This window comes from Triplophysa rosa, linkage group LG5 (assembly GCF_024868665.1).
Source record: "Triplophysa rosa linkage group LG5, Trosa_1v2, whole genome shotgun sequence".
Lineage (NCBI taxonomy): Eukaryota > Metazoa > Chordata > Actinopteri > Cypriniformes > Nemacheilidae > Triplophysa > Triplophysa rosa.
This window is the reverse complement of record NC_079894.1, coordinates 7,460,600-7,487,818: the sequence shown is the minus strand read 5'-3', so window position 1 is coordinate 7,487,818 and position 27,219 is coordinate 7,460,600. Positions and strand designations below refer to the sequence as shown.

The following is a 27,219-nucleotide window of genomic DNA, read 5'->3' as shown; positions in this document are numbered from 1 at the left end:
CCAATATTCAGAGTCGGCGCCAGGGCGCACAAAGTAATGTTTGGCGGGGTCTATATGCAACATAGTAATGAAATCATGCTTGTAAAAGCGGCACATTCGGACATTAACTGAGTGCGCAAAGTAATCCATCTCTGCGCGCGTCAGTTACACACTGCCTATTCGTTGATTAACGTTTTTAGCTAAAACACAGAGTAAAAATAAAGTTAAATCCTGCCCATCATCCATCAGGAGTAGACTTTGAATTTGAGCTCACGCATACGTGTCCGGTGCGCAATACCTGCGAGTTGCAGATGCACTGTGCTTTTCGTCCGGTGCGCATCTTTGTTTCAAGTTTAACTATTCTAAGTATCCGTTTCGAAGACAGTATTGTATATTTCGCATAGCTTTTTTAAAGCTAATTAATTGAACTGATCTAACGCATGCTGAATGAAAGACACTGAAACTGAAAGGCTAATTTAAATGCTTATTAATATCAACTTGGAGGAAAGCAAATGTTGTATGACATTTTGACACAAAAAATGGAAATACACAGATCATAGGCTACATAAAATACAGTGGAAGTTATTAAATGAAGATAAGTAATTTAGACGGGTGAGTCAAAAGCAGGCTTTGAAGAAAATGTGACGGAAAAGCAGGGGGGTACTGCTGAGTTTTGCGCAGCCTCTCTCAAAATGGCGACATAAATTATAAAACCTATATAGAGTAATGTTAATAATAATAACATTAACTGTAATTAATACAGATATGTAGGCTATGCCGTTGAAGCAAGTGCTTTACATGACATCACTACTGGTGGGAGGGGCCCCGACTCGTGCTTTGCGGGGGACCTCGCGGATTGGCGGTACGCCTCTGCTTAACTGATAGCATGTTGCACGTTCGATTTGCAAGGAACACACATACTAGTACATGTACATGCAAGTCACTTTGCATATAAGCGTCTGCCAAACGCATAACTGTAAATCATCTTTTTCTTTAAATCATGTCACAAGTTTGTGCTCGGTTTAGGTGTATATAGTAAATATTTTTCAATATGTAAGCCTTTGAGTTTTTAAGAGGTCATCACTCGTATAGCTTTGTGAATTTACTGTATGTGTGTGTGTTGCCTGTTCTTCTTCTTAGACAACCTTTCCGTTTCTGTTTTTCTTGTCCTCAGCCTCCGCTTACTGCACTCTTTTATTGTCTAACAGGACATGACAGCGCAAGTTCAGTGACTCTGCTGGGTGATGCATGCTAGAAAGTACCATGTTTATTCTGCAACATTTTAAAAGTTGACTCATATCGTGTCATGTCATGTCAGCCAAAATACATTAACTGGTTAAAAATACACCAGTTCAACAGAGTCAAGATCAGCAAGAAATCATGAAAAGCTGAAAATAACGAGGGCGTAGTTTTAAAATGTGATAACCTTTGGGCACGCTGACTGCTCTTTCTGAGTACACTGCACTTGAAATCTTTGAGCTTGTTAAGTGTTGAGACAAATGCTGAGGTTTCCCCATAGAGAATATTGCCGCAGAAACGCAATGTCCTGCCAAACATAGTGTCACTACCACAGTACAGCGCATAACAGGTCTCCAGAGATTTGGACTGCAATCATGTGCTCTATGTGGTGAGCTATCCAGCAATTGATGTTGCAGTTGTCGTGTTTGTGGTCTTGTCCTCTTTATCTAAATTGATTTTTACATGTTGCAGCATAAAACCACTGAAGTCTAGATTTGAATTCCTCTGAATTCCTCATACTGTATTTGTATGTACAACCAGTTGTTCATTTTTGCATTAAAGATAGGGAACACACGCAGTTTCTGCCAATCTCATATTAATCTTGAGTACCATACAGTAGTATTGCATACTGTACATCATATCTTCGTTCGAAGACTATTTTGTTTGATCAAATGTATAAAAAGAGAGATACAGCTGTACAATTATTTCCGGAAAAAGACGAGTTACTGGAGGCAGGTAGGGGCACGATACTACAGCACGAGCACACACATCATCACATTATCCCTTCGTGTTTTTACATTATGCACGTACGCACCGATTGCCAACAAAACACAATCATATGACTTAGTTTGACTTACCTCGTGCAGTTCATGTCCGGCATCTTTTAGCACTGGGACCGCGCCATCTATCAGTTTAAAACAATCTCCAAAACCGGCGTTATATCCACCGCTTATATAACATCCATCACTGAAATGCCGTGAGCGAAAAAAACACACCTCAACTTCTCTCACTCTCGCAAGAGTTGATAAGCGGGTCTTCCTATCGCTTGTCAGTTGGCGCGTGGGCAGGCTATTTCTTTCACCTTGCCGTGGGCATGCTTTTCCTGGAGAATTGCCCAATAAAAGTAATAGGATCCCTGTTACGAAACAGGGATCCAGATTTATAAAATACTTTCCGAAACAAGTTGGGGTGCTGGGGGAGTGTATCAAGCACAGAAATACTACGTCATACGTCCAACTCGTTTTTTAACAAGTTGACCATGTTAAGAATGAGAAGCCAGCACGTTTAAAGGGCAAGCTATGGTCGTGCGTAGGACCCACGCCGTAGCCTCTACACCGTAGGCAACGCGCCTGTTTTCCTTTATATTTGTGCGTAGTTGTACACGGCATGAGGCAATGACCATTAGGCATCAGTGTCCACGCGCGTGTTGCTTGTGTAACCAAGACGAGCCGAAGAAGAAGCAGCTTGTTTGAGAAGCATTAGCAGTGATAGCAGCAAGTAAAAAAGTTGTTTTGTTGCAGCTTGAGTTGTTAAATACAGAAGAACAAATGATTTACTTAGATAATTCATTTGGAAATGTGTTGAGTAAACATGACGCTATCGCTGAGTTTTTTTTACCTGAGGGAGGGGCTCGAACAGACCAATCACAGCGCTTGCGGTCCGCGTTGAGTCGATGCATTGTTGTATTTTTGGAGAGGTGCACTATGCACAGCCTACGGCGTAGGTCCTACGCACATATTATGCTTAACAGTGTAAAGAAGTCAGAATGCATGAAATAGCATGCTACCCCATCTTTAAAATGTTTCCTTAAAAAAAAATGTTTTAAAGCAGGGGTCGTGAAACAGTAGTCCTATGATGATCCTAAACCATTTGTGGTGTAAAGAAATGTGTGAAACAAAATCGTTTACTTCAACCACATTAACTCACAAATGTGTTCTGCATTTTGCAACTATTTGGCTATTTAAATTCATAAAGTGAATTTATGTATTGAAAATGTATACCGTATGTTTTTGGCAGGCAGTAGGTTTCATAATTTTACATTGCAAGATTGTTGCTGACCTCCCAAACTCAACAACACTCCAAAGGTTTCCATTGTAAATCTCTTAGACTATGGAAATGGAGTGTGACTTAATTGAAAGCCATAAGGGCACATAATGAGTCTGTCCGGCTTGTTTTTGTGTTACGTAAACAGTATCACTCCACACGAACAGTGTCAGTCTCCATCAGTTCAGTTATTGTAGACAATGGAGAGTGTAATAGTGTTGAATTTCTGTTTCAGAGTCTCTTTAAGAGATTACCCGATAGCAGGAAACTGGCTATCAACCGCCAACAAGCCAGATAACTTTTCAACAAAGATAAATATCGATGTAGATCTAGATATAGATATTTCAAAACAAATTTCTGAAAATCACTGTCTTTTTCTCCTGAATTTCTCCTCATATCGCGTTTGTACAACTCAGGCTGCTGGCAGATCATCTTAAATTAACGATACAACCCAAAATTTGCCACACCTAAATTTATATTCTGAAGCTGCTGCTGATAGAAGATGGTCAATAACCAGTAACAATAATGATTTAAAGTAATAGTTCATCCAAAAAATAAAACAAATTATGTCATCATTTACTCATCCTCTTGTCATTTCAAACCTGTATGACTTTCTTTCTTTTGCATAACACAAAAGAAGATATTTTGAAGAATGTTGTTAACTGGCCCCCATTCACTTGTCTTCATACAATAGAAGTGAATGGGGGCCAGTGCTGTTCGGTTACTAACTTTCATCAAAATATCTTCTTTTTTTGTTCTGTGGAAGAAAGAAAGTCATAAAGGTTTGAAGTGACAAGAGGGTGAGTAAACAGAATTTTTATTTTTGGGTGAACTATCACTTTAAGTATGCTTCTGTAGTAAGATGTGACTGAAAGTATACACTATTTTTTGCATAGACTATTTAGTCATTAAATAATCTTATTCAATTGATTCGTCACACTGATTCAATGCTTGTGTGCTGGTGAATCTTAATAGTGATTGATTAAAAAAGAGTCATAATTTGAATCACTAGTCACACTGTATAGTTGCGTATCAGCAAAGAAAACCTGTCGGAAACCCGTGTTGGTGTCTTTTTAATCTCATCGCTTTGACAGCTCAGATAATTTGGTTTGGTAACTGTTCGTTTTAATAGTCCACTTTAGATATTTTACAAATTATAAAGAACTTTGCACATTTAGAGTATTGGTAGACTGTCTGCCTAATATCTGCTAATACTTTACTATGATAATCCCTCAAAAAACATTCTGCTGTCTATAAGTAACTTTGTAACGATACATGTCAACTTGTTCTCCAAACCCTATACCCAACCATAACCTTAACCGAACAGTTTACTAATACTCCAAGGAGAGTTTGTTAACATGTAGATGCAAATTATTGACAGTTAGTTGTTTCAAAGTTACTTTCAGTATAATGTCTAAAGTGGATATGAAAATAAAGTCTAACCGATCACTTATTTTGAAGTGGCACTGGAAATTCTGTCCTTCATAAAATTTGTCCTTCATATTATTTTAAAAAGATTAATCAAGAAAAAACTAGACCGCTTTTGTGATGTGATATGTACTTTAAAGTTTTCTTCCGCCATTAACCAGGATTAAAATGCAAAAAGGCTGAAGACACCGTGCTTTAAAAGCATTTTCAGTACTGTGTTTCAATAGCCTCCTGACATACAGTATGTAATGTGCCCTTATTTAATTCCTGTAATACTTTGTGTGATATTAGATTCACTTCTACCTAATTTTACAGGTTTTATTTAGAGAGTGATTAAGAATTAAGATTTTAAGTTTGTGAGCCTAACCATCTGGACTGGTTTACTTCTTGTGGCCATCTGTGTTGTAAGGTCAAATTGGAAAAAAATCATACCTTTATTTTAACAACTAATGCAATAAAAGGAGCACAGCATTGCACATCCGGCATAATCTACTCTTGCAATCTTTTTTCAAACTCCCAGTTCTAAATGAACCCAAATGAGCAAATTTGTTAATATTTCCTGTATTTGCAAAGCCTTTAAGCGAGATTATTTAATAGCCTAGACAAAAATGTACGCTCACTAATACTCGCACAGCGCTCATTAAACATCATTTAATGAGATTAAAGGATGTTTAAGGTTGTCTGGATATCACGCTGGCATTCAATAAATAGAAAAAAAAGCCACCGCGTCCGATATCGTCCATGGACCGCCCCGGCTACGGCCCACCGCCGCACACCGAGCGCCGCCCGATAAAGATGTATCAGACGGGGTGGGGTGGCTTTCTTTTTCTATTTATTGAATTCCAGCGTGATATCCAGACAACCTTAAACATCCTTTAATCTCATTGATTTAACACACCGTTACTTAATTTCTCTTGCAGGTGGTTAACAAAAATGTCAAGAACCGCCCTGATGTTCCATGGATATTAGTTCTTCCGTGCAGCCAATACATTGTGGAGGGCATCATATTGGATTCATCATACCCCTGGCGTCTCTATAAAAGTGACTTGTGTCCAGCAAAGGATCTTGCACCTACAGCTTGTTCCAATGCTCATGGGGAACTGCCTGCTGCTCTTTCTCTGGTGTCTCTTAGACAAAAGCTTTGTGTCTCCCCTGCACTCTTCAATCCAGAGCAGGATGGCGAAGGAGCACCACAGGAATCTCATGGCACATAGGAAACATGGAATGATGGGAGCTCACAGAGTCAAGAGAGGATGGGTGTGGAATCAGTTCTTCGTCCTGGAGGAATACATGGGATCTGACCCACAGTATGTTGGGAAGGTAAGATGTTATAGATTCTCTATAAAAAGCTCTTGATCTCAAAGCTATTAATATTTTGGGGCTTGTGAATAAGAATGTGGAGGAGTTCAAAGGTATGTGCTTGCTCTTTGTAATGAAATCCTTCTACTATTTATTCTTTTTCTTCCTTTTTTCTTCTCTTCTTTTTTCATGGTCAGCTTTAGAATGATTAAAGCGGTATATTTTATAAGACTGTGACATGTAACATGTTTCAAGCAGAGAGAATCTGCTAATACCAATACAGATACTGATTGTGAAGATTCAATTCATATTTCTTCTTTAATATTAATAACTTTCTGAATGTTATTAATTCTTATAATGACTATTAATATTGGTCATCAAACTGGTGATGTTCCTTAACATTTTCTACAGAGCACAAAGTCATTGTATTATCCTGTCCTCTTTTGATTGACAAAATATATTTTGGCCCTGATCATTGGCTGTTTTAAACTATTGACTAATGAAAATTTGCTTTTATCGACTGATATCGATTATTGGCCGATATATCGGTGCATCTTTAGTTAAAACCTGTATAGTGTTATAAGTTGAGCAAACACAATGCCATACAAGTCCACCTTTCTTTAGATTGACCAGAGCAATATTTACAAACCTATGGAATTTACTCATAGGCATTTGCTGTTATCAAATATTACAACAATTGCCAAGCCTTTTATTGTGGCTATTATCCTGGTATTGCACTAAATCAATATTGTTGTTCTTGATGACATTTTTGTTACTTTTGAACACCAACTGATATTTAAAAATGATGAATTTAAATGAAAAGTAATCATTTAAGAAACTAAATGATCAAATTATTTCACAAATAATGTATGATTCATATTTAATTGAATAATGAATACGTATTCTACTGCAACTGTGTAATCTAGTGCTTTCAAATAAATGTAATATACAATTATGCTAATACGCTATCTAGAATTATTCACAATATTTTAAATTGCCCACATTACCAATAATGTGCAAATTATTTATCACTGTAAACAGTAATATTGAATACCAGCAAAGTTTGCAATGCCTATTTCAGTCAGCCTTTTCAGTCACAGCAAGACTACAGTCCCATCTACTTGAATGGGGGATGATATTTCTAAAATTGCTGGCAAAAACCACAGTTAAGTAGCATATTTCCGACCAGCCATTAAACCTGACATTAACTGTACCATAACTTGTGTTTCCTAATCTTAGATTGCACAAAAAACACCTTATTTTCAGGTCACTTCACGTGCTGCGCATGTGCAAAGTTTGGCAAGGGCCTCAGGAGCCTCTTTTTAGAGCCCCACCTTCAAGAATCGTGAGTCTTTATCAATTGACGATTGGCTTTTTTTTACTGGAAGCCGGGACTTCCTTCACTAGAACGGTCATATTGAGCGTTGCATTCCCTACCCATAATGGCAACAGCACATCTTGTTAATAATTGATACTGGCACAAGTCTACTGAGGACACTAAAATGCAATGGTTTATTGCACATTTTTGTTTATTGAACACGTTGGATTCCACCATTGACGTCAAACATTATAAACCTGACTGCTACAATCTGAAACCACTTTTTATTAGTATTCAAAGGGATAAGGCTAACAGAATGCCATGTGTCCCTGACTGAAAATCCAGTATGAAGGTCCTTTACAAAGAAAGTTGGAATTGAGCACCTCCAGCTTAAATGGGATCAGAGTTAAATTGGATAGTCTGAAGTCAATGCCAGTGCAATCAGTGTGGCCTAACTGAGTGCTGTCTGAGCGGATGTAAACTCGGAGACAGGGGCTTGTCTCAGCCATGTTCTCAAGCACCTGCCACCTCTACTTCTGTAGAGTCGCCGCATTATAAAACAACTCAGTCTCCTCTGCCAAAGATAAGGCAAGTTGACATGAAGGAGCCTTGCCTGTTACCTCTGATTTATCTAACAGCAGAAGCAGACTTTAATTGCAAACAAGCGTGTAAGCCTGTCCCTATAAATAGGGTTTGTTGGGTCTAGGCTGTTTTAACACAGGTCACTGGAGGAAGATGGCCCACAGGCTACTGATGAAATACATGGGTGATGATTTCTTCCACATCACATGGGCATGCTGCTGTTTAAAGAGTCATTTAAAACAGTTTTTAAAGGAATAATTCACCTTCAAAATGAAAATTTGGTCATTATTTACACGCCCTCTTGTCATTTCTAAACCGTATGACTTTCGTTCTTCTGCAGAAAGCAAAAGACGACATTTTTAAAAATGTTGGTAACAGAAAACCATTGGTCCCAAATGGTTGGGGACCAAAAATATATTCTTTAGTGTTTTTCAGAAGAAAGAAAATCACACATGTGTAAAATGAAAACAGGGTGAGTAAATGATAACAGAATTTTCATTTTGAAGGTGAACTATTCCTTTAACATCATGATATTAGTCATTGTCTCAACAATTACTAAAGTATTATGGGTATATATGACACGGCTAAAACTAATATTATCATTTGTTTTAGATGTAATGCAACGTGTACACAAATTTAAGGTTCAAAAACACTGTATTTTCCATATAACGTGCATGTTTGTATTAGGGGTGTAACAATACATCGATATGGATCGATGTATCGATTAGTTTTCTAACGATCACCCCTAGTTTGTATCTCCTCTTTGCCCCGCCTCTCTGAAACGTGCAGATTTTTTACAAAGCTCATCGCTCTGAAAAGCGAGGTGTGCTATGATTGGCCAGTTAACCAGTGCGTAGTGATTGGTCGAATACTGCAAGCGTGTGACAGAAATGTAACGCCTCTTACCATATTTGGAACATCAGGCTCCAAAGCAATTGCACTGACAGGTACGCCCACCTTACTTGCGAATACATTTGGGTGGTCTTAGTCAAATCATACCACGAACTGACGTAGGTTTGTGGGGGTGTGGTTACACGAGACGTTTCAGGCAGGTCTGAGTAAGCATTTGCTTTTAGATAGAATGCATCTTTTGTTCCGACACTTTAATTTTTAGAGTAGTATGCAAACTATTTTACAGATATCTTTTTTATTTGTACTACAACTATACTTTAGGTGAACTGATAGTTTAGTTCAATATTTGCAGCACTTTTTAGTATGAAAGTACACGTTGAAGTACGTATATTGCCAGTAAACTAGAGGTTTGTACTTTTTTAAGGTAAATTCCTATTATGACAATAGACTTGTACAAACAAGATCAGATTTAGTTACGCACATGTTTTATTTACTCTAAACTATTCCATAGATCTGACTTGTTGCTATATAAACATGAACATGTAGGTTTATAAGACAGTATGTAACCTATGTGAAAAATAATGTTGAATCGACTACTCAATCAAAGCCAAGTATACATAGCAATTGACCAGATATACTTAGACTTTTCTAAGTATATACATAATACTTAGACTGCTATGTGTGGCCAGTCAGAAACAGTCTTCTGCACATTTTGTGTTCTGCAAAATGTGTTTTCAGATCAATACACTTTATTCCTGTGGTATGTATTTATTGATTAGTTGAGGGAGACTGTGATCAGAAATTATAACTCATTCCATCATCTTCTGTTTGAGCCACCATCACAATTAAAGTGTCCTCAGACACCAAATATCACATCAAAGGGTTGCATGACAAAAAATGATCTTTAGAGTGAGCATGAAACAGTGAAACAGTAATGGAAGACAGCGTTTACGATGTGTGATTTAGATATAAGAAGGATGAGACTGCTGATGTTCTGTTTAACCATCTTGTTCTTGCTCAGTTGTTTGGAAAACATGTCGTAGCTTACTGTGCTAACTCTGGTGTAGCAATTTGATTGGCTTGTCTGCTGGTTGTGGTTAGATTGAAGATGTTTCTGAGGTTGTCACGAGGAACTGTTTAATTGGATTCTAATTGGAAGGTTTTGCAGAATTATTTTTGGTAATAAATTACAATTATACAGCTGATTATGCCAAAAATAAGAAAGAGGTTGATTCCAAATTGTCTAAAATTCAAACTTAAACTGTGTTTTCATTATTAACTGTAACAGTTAGAAAATTTAACACTGAATAATTGTCCAATTTACTTTGTCTAATTTTTCCACAAGTTTTCTTTTGTCCCTATTTTTCCTGTGAAGCAAACCACACTACTTGTTTGACCTTTGCAGTGATGATATATTACCCCACTGTCACATTTTCTTTCCACGTATGACCTTTTCACTAGAAAATAACTCTTCTCGAAACCACTGCCTTTTTTCTTGCTATTGTACTGTCAACACTCGGTCTCTTTACTTCTGGACTCATTGTGGGTTACAGTTGTGAAACCGAGCGCTGCTATATGGACATTAAAATTGGTAGTTTTCAGAAAACTCTTCTGGTTTGAGGTCTATTTTTAATTTATTGGCCTCATTTACATTCATATCAGATTAGTGGTATAAAAGCTGGACATAGATTCTCTTTTTTACAGTAGCTCATGGACTATCTACTATCTTAAAGTGTGCCCCTGTGGATCATAAAGTCTAACAGTCTTTGATTTGATGGCCTGTTGTAACCAACTAATGTAATTTTTTATTAGCTACCCGTGAACTTGGCAGGATTTAGCATTACAGTTTTGCCTCGATGTTTTGACCATTGCACATGCTTTCACAATACCCCAGAGATGTTTTTATTGCAGCATATTAATTCTAGAACTTTGAACTTAATCCTTTCCTTTCAGAAAGAGCATCAAACTCAATGTCACAGGATCTTAAAAATAATGCGGTGTTCCCTACAGTTCCAGATGGAAGATAGTGGTTTAAAAAAAATTACACTCTGAAAACAGAGTTTTATAAAATCTCCAGAAAAAAATCCATCATATTTTCAGCTGTTGAACACCCATGCTGTTCATAAATCAGTGATGTTGTCAAGCCTACAAATAGAAAAGAAATACCACATCAATCCTCTTTGGACATCCTCAAACTGTATCGGTGATGATATGTCACCCACACCATAGCCAACACGTGGTCACATAATCTGATGCTGAAATGAGATTGGTTTGGTAAATCTGATTTACGGTAAATATATTTGAAATGGATTAAAATAAATTGTCCATGTCCCTTTGGATATGATAGATTTGCGTTGTGTAAATGATTACTTCTTGCAACTCACCCTGGATTTATTGTTTCTGATTTCATATTTGCATATGTTTGCATGTTCACAACTAAATTATAGGAATGAGTAATGAATGAACAGCTAATTTTAATCGCTGCTTTTCATGTTGCCACATTTCAGCTTCACTCAGACTTGGATAAGGGAGATAATATGGTCAAATACACGCTCTCAGGTGAAGGAGTTGGCTCTATTTTTGCTGTTGAGCCAAGCACAGGAGACATTCATGCCTTAAGGAGCCTGGACAGAGAAGAGAAACCTTATTACACGCTGAGAGCGCAGGCTGTTGACGTTCTCACTGGCAGACCCTTAGAACCCCAGTCTGAGTTTATTATCAAAGTTCAGGACATCAACGACAATGAGCCAAGATTCCTGGAGGGCCCGTACACAGCCAGTGTTGCAGAGATGTCACCTGTCGGTGAGTTCACCTCTCCTTATATGCCAGATGGCAGGCAGTTTTTAGAGGCATTGTGAAAGAGCCATTCTAAATTATTTGTAGTTCGTGTACGAATTACTGTACGTATTCTGGATTGTTCGCCTAGTTAACGTATTGACTAAATACTGTAGCTCATAACTGCATGTTCAATATTAGTGACATCACATTAGTTATCAATCTTTTGCTTATAGTAATTAAACCGGAAGTGTGTCATTTTTATACATTTAAATTCAATTATCATATCCAAGAGTACTGTACAAAAAGTGTAATCTCTTTCTGTGGAGTTCTCAAAACATTTCTCTGCTTGTTTTTGCCTAATATGAACTATCATGACACAAAAATACATCACATACTGTTTAAAAGTTTAGAGTCACTTAAATTTTAGAAAAGTAATAAACTAGTCAACTTTAAAATTCCACAAATGTAACTTTGGGATTTTTTTCCAAACAAAAAATGCAAAATAAATCAGTGTGTTGAATAGGCCCTTTTCACAATGACGTCACTTAACTTCCGCCTTTTCGCAAAGCAGTGTATCATAACATCCGTCTTGCAGCCAACCAGAAGAAGAAGAACTTCCGTTTTGCCGTTGCGCTGGAATTTAACAACATTGATAAAAAGCTGACAGAACACGTATTCAAGTACTTATCCTAGCACCTTCGCTAACACAAAAAGAAAACAAAACACTTAACTTCATAATAAAAAAGGTACTGTTCAAAGAAGAATTTGTATCCTTTCTCTAGCTTTGATCTTGTCGTTAGCGAAAATTTGTCTGCAAGACGTTGTACATCATCTAGACGTATTTGTGGCAGATGTGCAAGAGACTTGGTAAACTCCATTCTGAGGCGCTAACGGAAGTAACTTCTTCTTCTTGAGTTTTACTGGCGGTTGGCAAACCAGCTTATATGTGCATTACCGCCACCTTATGAACTGGAGTGCTAGCGGAAGTAACGATACACTGCTTCGCGGCAGAACGGAAGATGCGTGACATCATGTGAAAAGGGCGTATTTTAGCATTTTCCATTTTCTTTGGCTGTAGAATCTGCAAAACTGTTCTTCAAACATTTTTTCAGCCAGCTTCTTGGGTCTCATTCTGGGATGCTTTTTAAACAGTATTGAGAGAGTTCCCATATATCGTCACTGTCTTATCGAAAACTGAGAAATCCAAATTCCCTGGTTTTCAGGAAATGGAAAATACGCTGTACTTTTTAAATTATTGTATAATGTATTGTCAAAGTTGACAAGCACCTTTAATATTTTTTATTTCTTAGATATTTGCATAACCCAGTGACAAACATAAAGGGTGACTAAAAATAACGATTTACTGTATGGCAAAAAATAAAGATCAAGAAAACTGGAAAAACAAGGTTTCAGAAGTACAACAGCAGAATGTTGGGCTTTTACTGTCTGCCTTTTCTTTATTTTTCTATTATTTTTCTTTCTTTATTTCTCAATTCATTCCACATCATGCATTTTTTAAATTTGAGCACATTTATATTTTGTAAAATTGTAAAAGACATTCAAACATTTGAAATTTTTAAGATTATGAGACACATTTTTGTCAAGTGATTATAAACTATTAAACAATAGTGTGCATTCAACCCATGAACACATAAAAACGTCACTCAATCACTGTATGGATGAAATCCAATACCATCTGTAGACAAACTGTTATCTCTTTAGCTTACTATAACTGAATGGCCTGATAACAAATCCCAAAAGCTTAATCTTACAGCAAATGCTGTTTAACAGTGTCTCAAACCAATCTGCTATTCCTATAATTTTACCCTTAGGAAACCTCAACATCTCTTTATTTTCCATTCCATTAACGGGTCTTTCTAAACCATGTCTTGAATTGATTGATTTCCAATCGTATTTTTAAGAATGGCACCCTGGTGAAATATTCAAAAGCTTGTCAGCATGTACACTTGTTTTATTTGTTTGCTTTAGGGCGATAAGCAAACATGCAGAGAACATACAGTACAGCCTACATGTTTTTAAAAGTGCACACACATTTGCAAGAAAGCAGAAAATATTTGCTGAGAAATGAGGTAAAGAGCAATAAGCAACATATAATGAGAGCAAATTTATGCTAAGTAAATATGTGCAATATGTGCATTTGGTTTGTGTCTCTCTAGCCTTCAGATTATATATTTATTTTAAGTGGTGGTGCCCTTCTTTGCTCTGACTGGCACATTTACATTTATGCATTCGACAGACAATTTGATCCAAAGCAATTTTCAGTGCATTAACGGTACATTTATTTCTTCCTTAATGTGTGTTCCCTGGCAATCGAACCCATGGCCTTTTCATCACTAACACTGTTCTCTAAGACAAACTTGAAAGTGTCGACACGCTCTGTATGTATCTTCATTTGTTGCATGTGGCATTTTAGTGTTATTTGTGTTTGGTGTTTGCGAGCAGGCACATATGTGACGCAGATAACCGCCTCTGATGCTGATGATCCCACATATGGAAACAGTGCAAGGATTGTGTACAGTATTCTGCATGGACAGCCCTACTTCTCAGTTGATGCCAAAACAGGTGAGACAGCACATTGTTATAAAGTGATAGCGTTCATAATTTGTATGTGCTGTTCAAGGACAGATTGAACTGCAAACTTTGAATCTGCAATCTTTCCAGACAATTCGCTAAATGCAGCTAGCACAGCACACGACCTGAAATTGTTGCAGACTGCACATTGCATCAATTCCTTAAACGCCATATTGAAGTGCTTTCAGCTGTTTCATCTTTATATGCTCGATTGTGATTCTCTTTCCCATCATTTCATCATCAGTGGGTTATGGTGTAAATAGATTACTTCTGCCGTGATTGCCAGAATATACACAAAATATCTCTTTCGAGCCAAATTTGTTTTTGTGAGGGTGGTAAGGGTGCAATGTAAATTTCACAATGCAAAGAATGCTGAATTTTGTAAATAACTAACGCTTGTGCTGTTCCGTATTTGTAAGATAAGCTTTTGTTGACTAAATGTAAACATAATAATGAGCCTGATTTTTATTTAAAGGAAGCATGTTTGTACTGTAACTTGAATTTAAGACTCACAGTACAGTGTTATTTAAGCTCATTTAGCAACTGGTTAAACTGGATTGTTTTGTTAATTTGCCTCCTGATCTTTTTCGTTCGGCAGAGTTCAGCATGGCTTTCTGTGCAAAGCATATCCATTCAGCTGCTTAGCCTTTGGCATTCTATTCACCTTAAGCCATGTTGTCGTCCGCTGATCAAAATCTGTCTCCTCTGAGAGGGACTCTATTAGGATTGATTAGCCTTTAGAAGGCTGTCAAAGGTCTGACATTTTTTAAAACAGCTCTCAGAAGCTGTGCAACACAGAATAATGAAGGCCTGTTGAATTCTTCATCTACCTGTAGGTGCTTTATGTCCATCAGAAGTTTACTGAATTCTAGAAGGTCTAAACTACATTATTTACCATTTATATATCTACTGTCCATCTAGTTTTTAACCCTTTCGTGTATATTAGGGCTGTTACAATTTTAGGATTTTCACTACATGGAATTCACAACAATGATATTATCACACTACCCAGTATCACGCCGAAGCGTGTAATAGACATGGCGGTGTTTTGACTAATACGCCCTTTTCACATGACGTCACGCATCTTCCGTTCTGCCGCGAAGTGTATCGTTACTTCCGCTAGCACTCCAGTACATAAGGTGGCGGTAATGCACCTATAAGCTGGTTTGCCAACCTCCAGTAAAACTCAAGAAGAAGAAGTTACTTCCGCTAGCGCCTCAGAATGGAGTTTACCAAGTCCCTTGCACATCTGCCACAAATACAGCTAGATGATGTACAACGTTGTGACAAGCAGAGCGTTATCACTCGCGTCACCGGCCTAGCGCAGTTCCCTCACGGCCCTCGTCCCGCTCTTCTTGTCACAAACATCTTGCAGACAAATTTTCGCAAATGACAAGATCAAAGCTAGAGAAAGGATACAAATTCTTCGTTGAACAGTACCTGTTTGATAATGAAGGTAAGTGTTTTGTTTTCTTTTTGTGTTAGCGAAGGTGCTAGGATAAGTACTTGAATACGTGTTCTGTCAGTTTTTTTTTCACTGTTGTTAAATTCCAGCGTGACGGCAAAACGGAAGTTCTTCTTCTTCTTCTTCTTGTTTGTTGCAAGACTGATGTTATGATACACTGCTTTGCGAAAAGGCAGAAGTTACGTGACGTCATTGTGAAAAGGGCCTATTGTGCTACCCTGTCAAATTTTGCTACCTCCATACAAAACAGGACTAACCCCAACCCAAGCCGTTTTTTGTCCTCTAGGCGTGAAAATGACACGCATGAAGGTGTAGTAACGTTAGCAGCTCACACCACATGGTTTTTAAACATCATTGACCCACTTTTTAAAGGAAATCTGACTACAGCATAATCGTTATTACAAGCTTCCGGTTGTTAACCAGTTTTCAACACTGATTTATGTACTTGCTCAATATCTGAAAAAAAATGTTGTGAAGGATAAAACCCTTAAAAAGATTTTCATTGTATAGTATTAAAAAAAGTTTAGATGTTACAAAATTAAGCACATTAGGTTACCTGACAAAACATTTAAAGTTATACTGATCTGATCTGATCTCTCTCACTTGTTCTGACTTAGGGGTCATAAGAGTTGCCTTACCCAACATGGATAGGGAGGTTAAGGAAATGTACCAGGTGGTCATGCAGGCTAAAGACATGGGAGGTCAGCTTGGAGGCTTAGCTGGGACCACCACCATCAACATCACTCTCCGGGATGTCAACGACAACCCACCTCGATTTTCTAAAAGTGAGTCCAGATGTTTCCCGAAGTCATGGAATCATTATCGAGTGCACCTAGGCTTACGTAGTCAGCATTTCTATATCAGCCGCCGTTTATCCCCGGGGTTTACCTTAATGTGAATTTAATCTGGTTTCATATTTGCTGTGCTCTGTGGAAACCTTAAACATAAGGCAGTTATTTGGATTGTTTAATTCAGTTAATGGCAGCCACTGATATCAAAGAAGAACTTTGTTCGAAACAGGGAAAAAACACTATGCACGACCCAGCATGGCAACATGGCTCAGATTTACCACTGGCCACAATCAAGATCTCCGGGGCTCCTGCTGGTGTATTTGTGGCATAATGCACATTATACTTAAAGGGATAAAAATTCTGTCATTATTTATTCACCATCATGTTGTTCAAAACCTGTATATGACTGTTTTTCGGACAAGGCTGAAGTCTAGTCCAAGACTAATGTCTTGATTGAAAACAACTTGAACTGACATTTCTTAAAATATATCATTGCGATTGTTTTGTCTCTAAATGCACACAGTAATATTTTTTGCAAAGTATGTTTTAAAAACATACTTAAATATCCTATTTTAACTAAAGCCTGTTTAACCTAATCCCTGTCTGGGATACCGCCCCATAATGTTTAGGTCTTGGGGTTGTACTTGTAAAATACAGATTGCATTTTAATGTTTGGCTTGCTTGAGCCCATTACTTTTATTGCAAGTGACCTACCGTACCCTCAAATTGTTTAAAATTCTTTCCTGTGGTGATCCAAATGTTTTGAGCTTAACCCGAGTTGAACCCACAACATTCCTACATTTAGAAATCAAACATTCTTTTAAGCTTATTTCTTGATAATTACTAATAAAGATGTTTGTGAATCCAGGTATCTTTCACCTGCGGGTCCCTGAATCTTCACTAGTGGGCTCATCTGTGGGGAGGATCAGAGCTCATGATCTGGACTCCGGGAAGAATGCTGATGTGGAGTACAGCATTTTTCCTGCTGATGGAGGATCACTGTTCGATATTTACAGCAATAAACACACTCAGGAGGGAACAGTGATACTGAAAAAGGTAGGGTCAGAGTTCCTGTTCTCATTTTCAGCCTCTGCATGAATACTGATTTGGTGTCTGAATGTATTTACATTCAGAATTCATTAATTATTCAGGCAGTAGCACTGCATTATTGGACCCACTTTATATTGAAGGGATAGGTTGCACAAAAACTAAAGAATGGTCTTCATTTACTTTGCGCTCATGATATTACAGACCTGTGTGAATGTAAATGAAAATAATTTTAAACATAGTCCATAGGATTTATGTGCCTTGTGTGAGGATTTTAATCTTCCTCATTAAAATACTACTCTGCCACCGTGCCTCTCAAGTTTTATTTGTGCATTAAATATATGCTTATTCAAATCTAGCTTGTTGTGACTGTGGTTATTATAGCAACCTCAGATCCAGTGACATTTTGCATCATTGATGTTAAACTTGCACACATTCGAATGAGATTCGAGAACTACACAGACAATTTTCTGTGAATAATAACCTGAAATTTAATCTGATCCTCACACAAAGCAGTCATATCGGATGGGCTGCTTTTATGCTGTGTCTACATTTGTGCTTCTTGTTTGTTTACAAGCTTGACAAACCTCTGGTCATAAATCACTTTTGCTGTTCTCGCCACCCTTTTGAATGCATGTTTGATAAATATCTTTTGTGTTGCACAAAGTCATGACATGAGAGTGAACAAATGATGATGGAATAAGCGTTTTGGGAGCAGTGTTCCTTATGCACTGATATCCATTGATGAATTGATTGAATACAACTTAAAGTAGATTCTTCATCGAAATTCTATCATCAGTAAATGGGTACCGGCGTTGTTCGGTTCCCAACATTCTTCAAAATATCTTCTGTGTTCTGCAGAAGAAAGAAAGTCATACAGGTTTGAAATGGCAAGTGGATGAGTAAATGATGACAAAATTTTCATTTTTGGGTGAACTATCTCTTTAAGATGGATTTTACAGTATCTAAAATCTGTGTAGTAGAATGTAACAGGATAAGCAAAGGCAATGATACATTTTAATAAAATAGTAATAATAATAAAGATGTACTGTATAAACAGTAGAGAGAGTTTGCGAGAGGATGTGCATATAATACAATTACATTTGTAATGGTACATTTAGCTGCATTGTTCCACATTTAGCGTGATTGTTTTCATTGCACAATTTGCAATGACTTCTTTGCCAGCATTTGGATGTAATATTGAAATATTTTGCCGCCCTATCTAAGTCCGGGTGACACGGCAGATGCAAATCAGAATGTTATGTGCAAAGCTTTCACACAGCTGTGAATTCACGGATGATAGCAATAACCCACAGTGCTCCTTCATTCACGAGCTTGTGTGTGTTTACCCTCAAGTGACTCATATCTTATTATTGGATGACCATCCATAGTGTTGTGAATGAATAATGTATTAAGCCACGAAAGTGCTTACGGTTATCTCACACTACAGTACGCAACATCTGCTCTCGGACTTTATCAATTCATTATGTGGCTTGTGGTAGTCCGTAGAACATTGCTTTTCCATTCCTGTTTTGCCAACATTGCGGGGATGAAAAAGAAACGTATAACGCTGGCATCTCGAAAGGGAGTTTAAAAATACATTATGAGCTCAATATTTTTGGATTTAGCGGGCATGAATAAATGAATGTTATGGTCATCGTAATGTCTACCTCTTGATGTGAAGTGATAAGTACAAATTCTCTTGGACACCCGGCCAGTCGCAGATGAGCTGGTCATGGTATAAGCCCTAAGCTAAAACAAACGCTTGTGGAGTGTTCTTATCCTCTGGGGGTTGGAGAGGTTACTCCTTCATTACTCAAAGCTGGTGTAGTCTGTAGAAATGTAATGACAGTCTGCCGCTGTACACTGCTGCTGTACTTTGTTTCTGCTGCAGATGGAGGGAAGAGGCATCCACAGAATGTCAACGCTGTGCCGTGTTTCATAATGTAAAGTTTCATCCACAGTAGATCACAAGAGCCATGGTGACCATTTTTCTCCCCGTCCTTCACTCCCTCTTTTATTTTCCACCTTTTCCACCTTTTTTATATTCCCCAAGCTGAGTCTGTGCAGGGCAATGTGACATAGTCCTTACATTGCAAAATGGGTGTGCCATATCTGGTGACCCAAAAAAACGTCTGCAAATGGATATGTGGCATCCTCACCGTGGGGCAGGCAAGAGGGTCAATGACAATGGCCTTTCTTTCCTTCGTCCTCAATAACAGAATTCCCTCTGCTTTAACTTCACTTTGTCGAGCCGCTCCATCACTTCCCTGCTGTGCTTCACTGGGACTTTTCTGAAATGCTGAGATTGAACATTTGGGGTCTCGTGACTTTAGTGGATCAGCGCTGGTTCGAGCGGTAAGAGGATGAGCTCGGTTAATTGGAGAAGATAACTGTCTCTGTGTCAACACCAGGACATAAAGTGGATTTTACTCTTGCAATTTATGGGATTATTTTAAGTAATAGGCAGCTACACCCAGGAAGGTTTTGGTCATTTAATTTACTGGGTAATTGTTACTAGCTGCTTATTTTTAAGGTTAAGGTTTTGCTGGTATTACTTGGCTCAGAGAATAAATGTTTATTATCGTGGGAGGCTGAAAATAAGTTTAAATGCTTTTACATTTCTTGAAGTAAGCGGATATTCAAAGTTTCAATCCTGGAATGGATTTTGACTTCTTACAAACTTGTAACAACAGTGCAGTTAAGAATTCATGAATAAATGTCAATTAGTAGGGGAATTAATTCAAGTTTTGCTATGTGCAGCGTATTGAATAACAAAACAACTACGGGCTTGCATCTGATTAACATTCTCTTTTGAGTGGAGAGGATCCAAACCGGAGAACTGAGGCTTTGTGTTAATTCTCAATGGAACAGTCTCAGAAGTCACTGGGACTAGATAAACACTGCCATCTAAAGGTTTCCAGCGTAACTTTGTTGCAAGATGAAGTTCAAAGGACATAAGAGAACTCCAACAGGACAGGTTTAGACTACAATAGAATTGAGTAAAGTGAAAGTGACCTATTAGGCAGATATGGTGACCCATACCCGAAATGTGACCTCTGCATTTAACCCATCCAGAGAGTAGTGAACACACGTACACCCAGAGCAGTGGGCAGCTATCACTGCAGCGCCCGGGAAGCAAGTGGGGGTAAGGTGCACCTTCTGGTCACGAGTCATATAGATATGTGTATATTTGGTACCAAAATGTACCTTTGATGTACTATATGCACTCTTTAGGTGCAAAGGTTTACTTTTTGAAAGAGTACCATCCCCTTTTGTACCTTTTTTCTGACAGTGCACTATTTAAAGTAAGGCAATTAAATACCTCACCGATTTTCTAATTGAACCGAATGTTATTGTTGGATATAGAGAAAACTGCAAACAGATAGAAAAGACTAACCCTTTATGACATTCCTTCTCAGGTGAGAATTTATAAGCAAAGTTTTTAAAACCACATCAAGGTTAATGATGGCCAAAGGTTGCCGCAGGGGCCACTGCGTGCATCTGATGGTCCAGCTGGATCGCTGTTCTGTCATGCCTGAGGATGTTACTGTTTCAGCATGGTCAGCACAATAATGAGCTCAGCCTGCAGACATCAATGCACATACATATCTAAACCTTATTCTGCAATGTTGACTGATGATGAGAACTCCTGGAGGAGCAGGAACAGTGATGTGCTGAAAATAATACAAAAGAGTTGCCATTCAGTCGGCCATGTAATCAAAAACTCATGGTTTTGAAAGTGTCTGGGTGCTTTAAGTAATATTACTGTACCTGAGCTGATCTGCAAAGTTTAACAGGTCAGATGAATTCCATATACAAACCTGGTAAGTTTACTGGTAAAAAGTGTACTTTTTTGTTACACTGAGTTATACTTATGAACTAAACACACTGAAGTAATAAAGAACAAATCACAGGTGAGATATCTGTTTCTCCTTGACATCAATGAGAATAAATGGAAAGTAAATAGAAACTTTTGCTTAAGCCTCCTGTGTCTCAAGAGAAAAAGAAATCTCACAAATGTCTTCAATAGAGTTTCATAAAAGATCTTAAAATCAAAGTTCACCCAAAAATATTAACATTAATAAATTCTGTCATAATTTACTCACCCTCATGTCATTTCAAACCTGTCTGACTTTCTTCAAAAGAAGATATTTTGAAGAATTTTGTTAATCAGCACCCATTGACTTGCATTGGTTTTGTGTCCACACAATAGAAGTGAATGGGTGCCAGCGCTGTTTGGTTACCAACTGCCTTCAAAATAAAATATTTTGTGTTCTGCTGAAGAAAGAAAGTCATACAGGTTTGAAATGACAAGAGGGTGAGTAAATGATGACCGAATGGTAAACTTTAACAATGTTACAAACTGTGCTCAGATAAGGCAAGTCTGCAGTCAAGTCAAAATTAATTCCAACATTTACAAATTCAGCTTATTTTACCCATATATTATTTTACCCATATATTATTTTGCCCATGTATTATTAAGTATTTGTTTCTATTTAAATTTCTCATAGGTAACTTTAAGAGAAACATCAGACCAAGTTGATGCTTAAACTAAACACAAATGACAACTCTGAAAGATAATTTTTTTAACATTTTACTTTACTTTCATGTCAAAACAAACCCCTCAATGTTTTCTTGTTTTTGCACAAGCACTTATTTATTGAAAAAATTGCAAAAGTATCTGTTATTGTCAGTGGTGTCAAAAAAATGTTTGCGAAAGGATGTTTGCTTCTAAAACGCGTACTTTACTGAGCAAAATGAAATGTCCTGGAGTGTTTTTGTAACAAGCGTAATAGGCTCACTTGACTTGAAATTTTTACAAGCTAAGAGAAGCCACAGTCAGTCTCACATACCCAAACGGGCAAACATTAGTGAATAAACAAGACAAGATTTATCACAACAACTGTATTTGTGTGTGTTCTGCAGTGGTTTGAGTAATTGGGGTAATTTAAGGTCATTTGCTCTCTGTGTGTTCTGTGAGACCTTTGCTTTGTCATCCCATTCCTAAGACATTCATTTCATTAAATCGTCTCGGGTTACTTGGCTGTAACCCTGTTCTGAAAAAGCGGGAACGAGATGCTGCATTTCAAACGCTATGGGAGAACATTCTTTGTTCGACCAGTTGTGAAGCACGTGTGAAACACGCCAAAAATTGGCTTTAAATAACCTCGGCAGGTGATGTGGCTAATTACCCCCGCACCTGCAGGTTATGAATACACGCGAAGCGGACGCGTCTTCAGGTTCCAACTTTGTCTGAAAGGAAGTCCGGGCGCACCTACAGTGCGGCATTGAGGCGCAGCATATCGTTCCCACTTTTTCAGGGAACAGGGTTACAGCCAAGTAACCCGAGACATTCCCTATCAAAAGCTACACTCGATGCTGAATTTCAAACACTATGGGAACGAGAATACCAACGCCGCCGCACTGGGGGTGTCTGGACCCCCCAAGGTTGTGTGGTGTGTGTGTGCACAAGCCGAGAGGAGGTCTCAGATGTGACTCTGGGATGTTGAGTCCAGGATGAGTGCGCCTGGAGTAGCATGGACATCCAGACTATAAAATCTGACAAATGTGTGCGGAGAGGACCAACCCGCCACATCACAAACATGCTGCAAGGAGACACCTCTTGCTAAGGCCATAGAAGATGAAACCCCCCTTGTTGAATGAGCCCTGACTCCTAGAGGAGAGGCTTGACCACGAGCCTCATAGAACAGGGCAATAGCATCCCTCACCCAAAGTGATATAGTCTGCTTGGTGGCAGCCGCCCTACGGTAGCGGCCCCCTATAACATATGAAAAGCTGCTCTGATGTACGCCACTGGCTAGTGCGGTGGATGTAATTTCGAAGTATAGTACAATAAGTAGTACAGATTACAGTAAGTATAGTTGTTCCAGCTCCGACGTCATGAACGGCAGAACAACCGGATGCACGGGGGAGAACGGAACTTTAGGCAGATAACTCGGGTCAGGATGCAGAATAGCTTTGACCATCCCAGGGGCAAAAATTAAACAGGATGGCGAGGTTGAGAGCTCCTGCAAATTTCCAATTCTCTTAAGAGAAGTGATTGCCGTTAGAAAAACCATCTTAAGGGTCAGAAGCCTGAGAGGTGCTGACTCCATAGGTTCGAAAGGGGCGCCAACCAGGCCAGCGAGCATTATAGCTAAGTCCCATGAAGGGACTCTCTGTCTAGAAGGAGGCCTCAGTCGCCTCGCTCCATGAATAAAGCGGGCGACTAAAGGGTGTTTTCCCACAGAAACCCCATCAATCAGGGCGTGGCAATCCGAAATGGTGGCCACATGAATTCAGTTAAATTTTATTTATATAGCGCTTTTAACAATGTGCATTGTTCCAAAGCAGCTTTACAGGAGAAAATAAGAAAAAACACAAAAAAGGTAAAACACAGCACAATGCATGGTGTTTATAGAACAAGCAAGATTATTCTAGTGAATAATATCTAATAAATGCAGACTCCCGGTGGTTTATTTAGCATATTTTGCATTAAGTGAAAGCTTAACTGAAAAGATGTGTTTTTAATCTAGATTTAAATTTGGAGAGTGTGTCTGACCCTCGAATAGTATCAGGAAGGCTATTGCAGAGTTTAGGTGCTACGTATGAGAAAGCTCTACCCCCTTTGGTGGATTTAGTTATTCTAGGTGTTATCAAACGTCTGGAGTTTTGAGATCTTCGAGAGCGTGATGGGTTGTAGTGTGGTAGAAGCTCTGTTATGTAGGTAGGGGCTAAACCGTTTAAGGCTTTATAAGTAATTAAAAGAACTTTAAAGTCAATACGATACTTAATGGGTAACCGGTGAAGGGTTGATAACATTGGGGTTATGTGATAGTATTTTCTGGACCTGGTTAGAACTCTGGCAGCTGCATTCTGAACTAACTGTAGTTTGTTTATTGATGATGCAGGACAACCACTAAGTAGTGCATTATAGTTGTCAAGTCTTGAGGTCACAAATGCATGAATAAGCGTCTCTGCGTCAGCAACACATAGAATATTTTGTAATTTGGCAACATTTCTAAGGTGGAAGAAGGCTGTTTTTGTGACATTTGAGATGTGATTTTTAAATGACAAGTTGCTGTCTAATATAAAGCCTAGGTCTTTAACTGTATTTGTTGGAGTAACAGTGCAGCCTTCAACTTGCAGGTTCTGATCCGAAATATTCTGCTCACGTATCTTTGGTTTTATTAGAATTTATAAGAAGGAAATTACAAGCCATCCAATGTTTTATATATTCGATGCACTCTGCAAATTTGGATAGCTGGAAGGAATCATCTGGACATGAACCCTGAGAGTACCGGGGCATGTGCCTGGGGTCAGTTTCTCTTGCAGAAACTCCAACACTGAAACAATCTGGCAGTGAATTGGGTCTGCGTGGTGTGACATGCACCATCTTTCAAAAGCACGCCATCTAAGGGCGTAGCACCTTCTAGTGGAGGGAGCCCTAGCACTTAGAATAGTCTCCACTACATCGGGCGGAAGCCCAGCACCTCTCAGCTGGTTCCCTTCAGGGGCCAGACATGGGATTGTAATAAAGCTCAATAAAACGGAAGGAAGGAGGCGGGAACCTGCGAACATTAAACATTTTAATCAAAAATAAATACACAAAAATACAAAAGTAACAAGCCGGCAGCCCCTCGCGGACAACTGCCGGCAACACAAACATAAACAAAACTTAACCAATGTCCAGGCCCGGTCCTCTCTCGCCGTATTCTCCTGCCGTTCATCCTTTTATGCTTCCGATCTCCTCCATGAGAAATAAGAGGCCGGTGTGGCGCCCAGCTGACGCTCATTAGCAATCGCATCACCGGCCCTCCAACGGCTCTAGTCACGCCTCACTCGTCACAGAGATTCCAAAGCTAGGGACGGGGATGAAGTATTGTCCCGTGCGCTTGAGACAAGAGATACCTCCTGACTGGGATCGCCCATGGCGAGTCGTTGAGGAAGGATACTAGGTCCGAGAACCAGACTCTGGTTGACCAAAGGGGGAATACCAATAAGAGGCGAAAGAGGAAAGAGGTCCACCTCTGCTTCGTAAAATCTTTCCCAGATTTGTTTGACTATCTCGGGAAGGAGTTTCCATTCCCCGTTCGTCACAGCTTGTCTAGACAGCAAGTCTGCTCCCACATTAATATGCCCCGGGATGTGAATCGCTCTGAGGCACAGGAATTTGCCCTCTGCCCAAGGCAGGATCTGCTGGGCCAGTTTGTTCAGGTGGCACGACCGCAGCCCGCCCTAGTGATTTATGTACGAGACTACTGAAGTGTTGTCCACCCGCACTAGGACATCGTAGCCTCGTAATTTTCGGAGGAAGTATTTCAGGGCCCGAAATACAGCCATCATCTCGAGGCAATAGCTGTGCCAATCGAGAAGATGACCTCTCCAGATCCCTTGGGCTGGATGGCCATCTAAGACCGCACCCCAACCCGTGAGGGAAGCTTCTGTCGTTAGCATCTTGCGACGACAACACGGACCGAGAGTGGGACCTAGAGTCAGAAACCGAGGTCTGAACCACATAGAAAGGGTGCGAACCACCTGGCGAGTCACCCTTATCTGCCTCTGGGGATTGGCCCTTGGATGAAATCCCCTGGCTCTGAGCCACAACTGAAACGGTCTCATATACAGGAGGCCCAAGGGTATCACCGTGGATGCAGCCACCATGAGACCTAGAACTCTTTGAAAGTGATGATTTGTAACTTTCTGGGCTAGCCTGATGTAACTTAGGGTGTTTTGAATGGATTCGACATGTGCAAGGGACAACTGTGCCTGCATCGTGACCAAGTTCCATACAACTCCCACATACGTTGTCTTCTCCGCAGGAGAGAGAACGCTTTTCGTGGCGTTGCGTCTCAATCCCTGCATTTTGAGATGAGCTAGGACAACATCCCGATGTCGAAGCGCTAGCTCCCGAGACTGAGCCAAAATCAGCCAGTCGTCTATGTAATTCAAAATGCGGATGCCCTGGAGTCGCAGAGGAGCCAGAGCTGCATCCATGCATTTCGTGCATGTGCGGGGTGACAAGGCAAGGCCAAATGGAAGAACCCGATACTGGTAAGCTTCAACCCCGAAAGCGAACCTCAGGAATTTCCTGTGTTGTGGCAAGATCGCTATGTGAAAGTATGCATCTTTGAGATTGATCTTTACGAACCAGTCTTGTGACTGAATTTGAGACACAATTATCTTGATTGTCAACATTTTGAACTTGTGCGTCTTCAGGTAGCAGTTCAATCCGCGAAGATCTAGGATCGGACGCAACCCCCCATCCCTCTTGGGAACTAGAAAATACCGGCTGTAATAGCCTGACTCTCTGTCTGGTAGGGGAACACTTTTTGTGGCCCCTTGGTCCAGCAGAGCTTGCAATTCTTGTGCCAACAAATGCGCTTGCTCCGGTTGCACGGAAGTGGAGACCACACCGTTGAAACACGGAGGGCGATATGCAAGTTGAATCCTGTAGCCCTTGCCTACAGTTCTTTCTACCCATGGAGAGATACCTGGCAGTAGTTTCCACACAAAGCGGTCCTTGAAGACAAAGAAACCTGAAGATGCGTCCGCTTCGCTTGTATTTATAACATGCAGGTGCGGGGGTAATTAGCCACGTCACCTGCCGAGGTTATTTAAAGCCAATTTGTGCCGTGTTTGACACACGTGCTTCACAACCGGTCGAACAAAGAATGTTCTCCCATAGCATTTGAAACACAGCATTGAGTGTAGCTTTTGATAGGGAATGGATGTTTTCCATTAATTTATGCCCCAGGCGTTATTTAATTGAAAGTGAATAAATCTGTTAGACCCTTTCGAGT

At 39.3% G+C, this 27,219-nt stretch overlaps 1 protein-coding gene across 2 annotated transcripts in view; it reads left to right on the top strand.

The window, feature by feature from the left end:
* Positions 1–27,219, top strand: part of cdh12a (cadherin 12, type 2a (N-cadherin 2)) — an 81,536-nt gene that overhangs the window by 38,573 nt on the left and 15,744 nt on the right. For both annotated transcript variants that reach the window (XM_057333379.1, XM_057333378.1), the window contains exons 2-6: positions 5,610–6,009; positions 11,248–11,542; positions 13,982–14,101; positions 16,193–16,360; positions 17,235–17,422. In XM_057333379.1, the coding sequence (XP_057189362.1) occupies positions 5,776–6,009; positions 11,248–11,542; positions 13,982–14,101; positions 16,193–16,360; positions 17,235–17,422 (1,005 nt within the window). In that variant the 5' untranslated portion in view covers positions 5,610–5,775. The remainder of the gene's footprint in view (positions 1–5,609; positions 6,010–11,247; positions 11,543–13,981; positions 14,102–16,192; positions 16,361–17,234; positions 17,423–27,219) is intronic.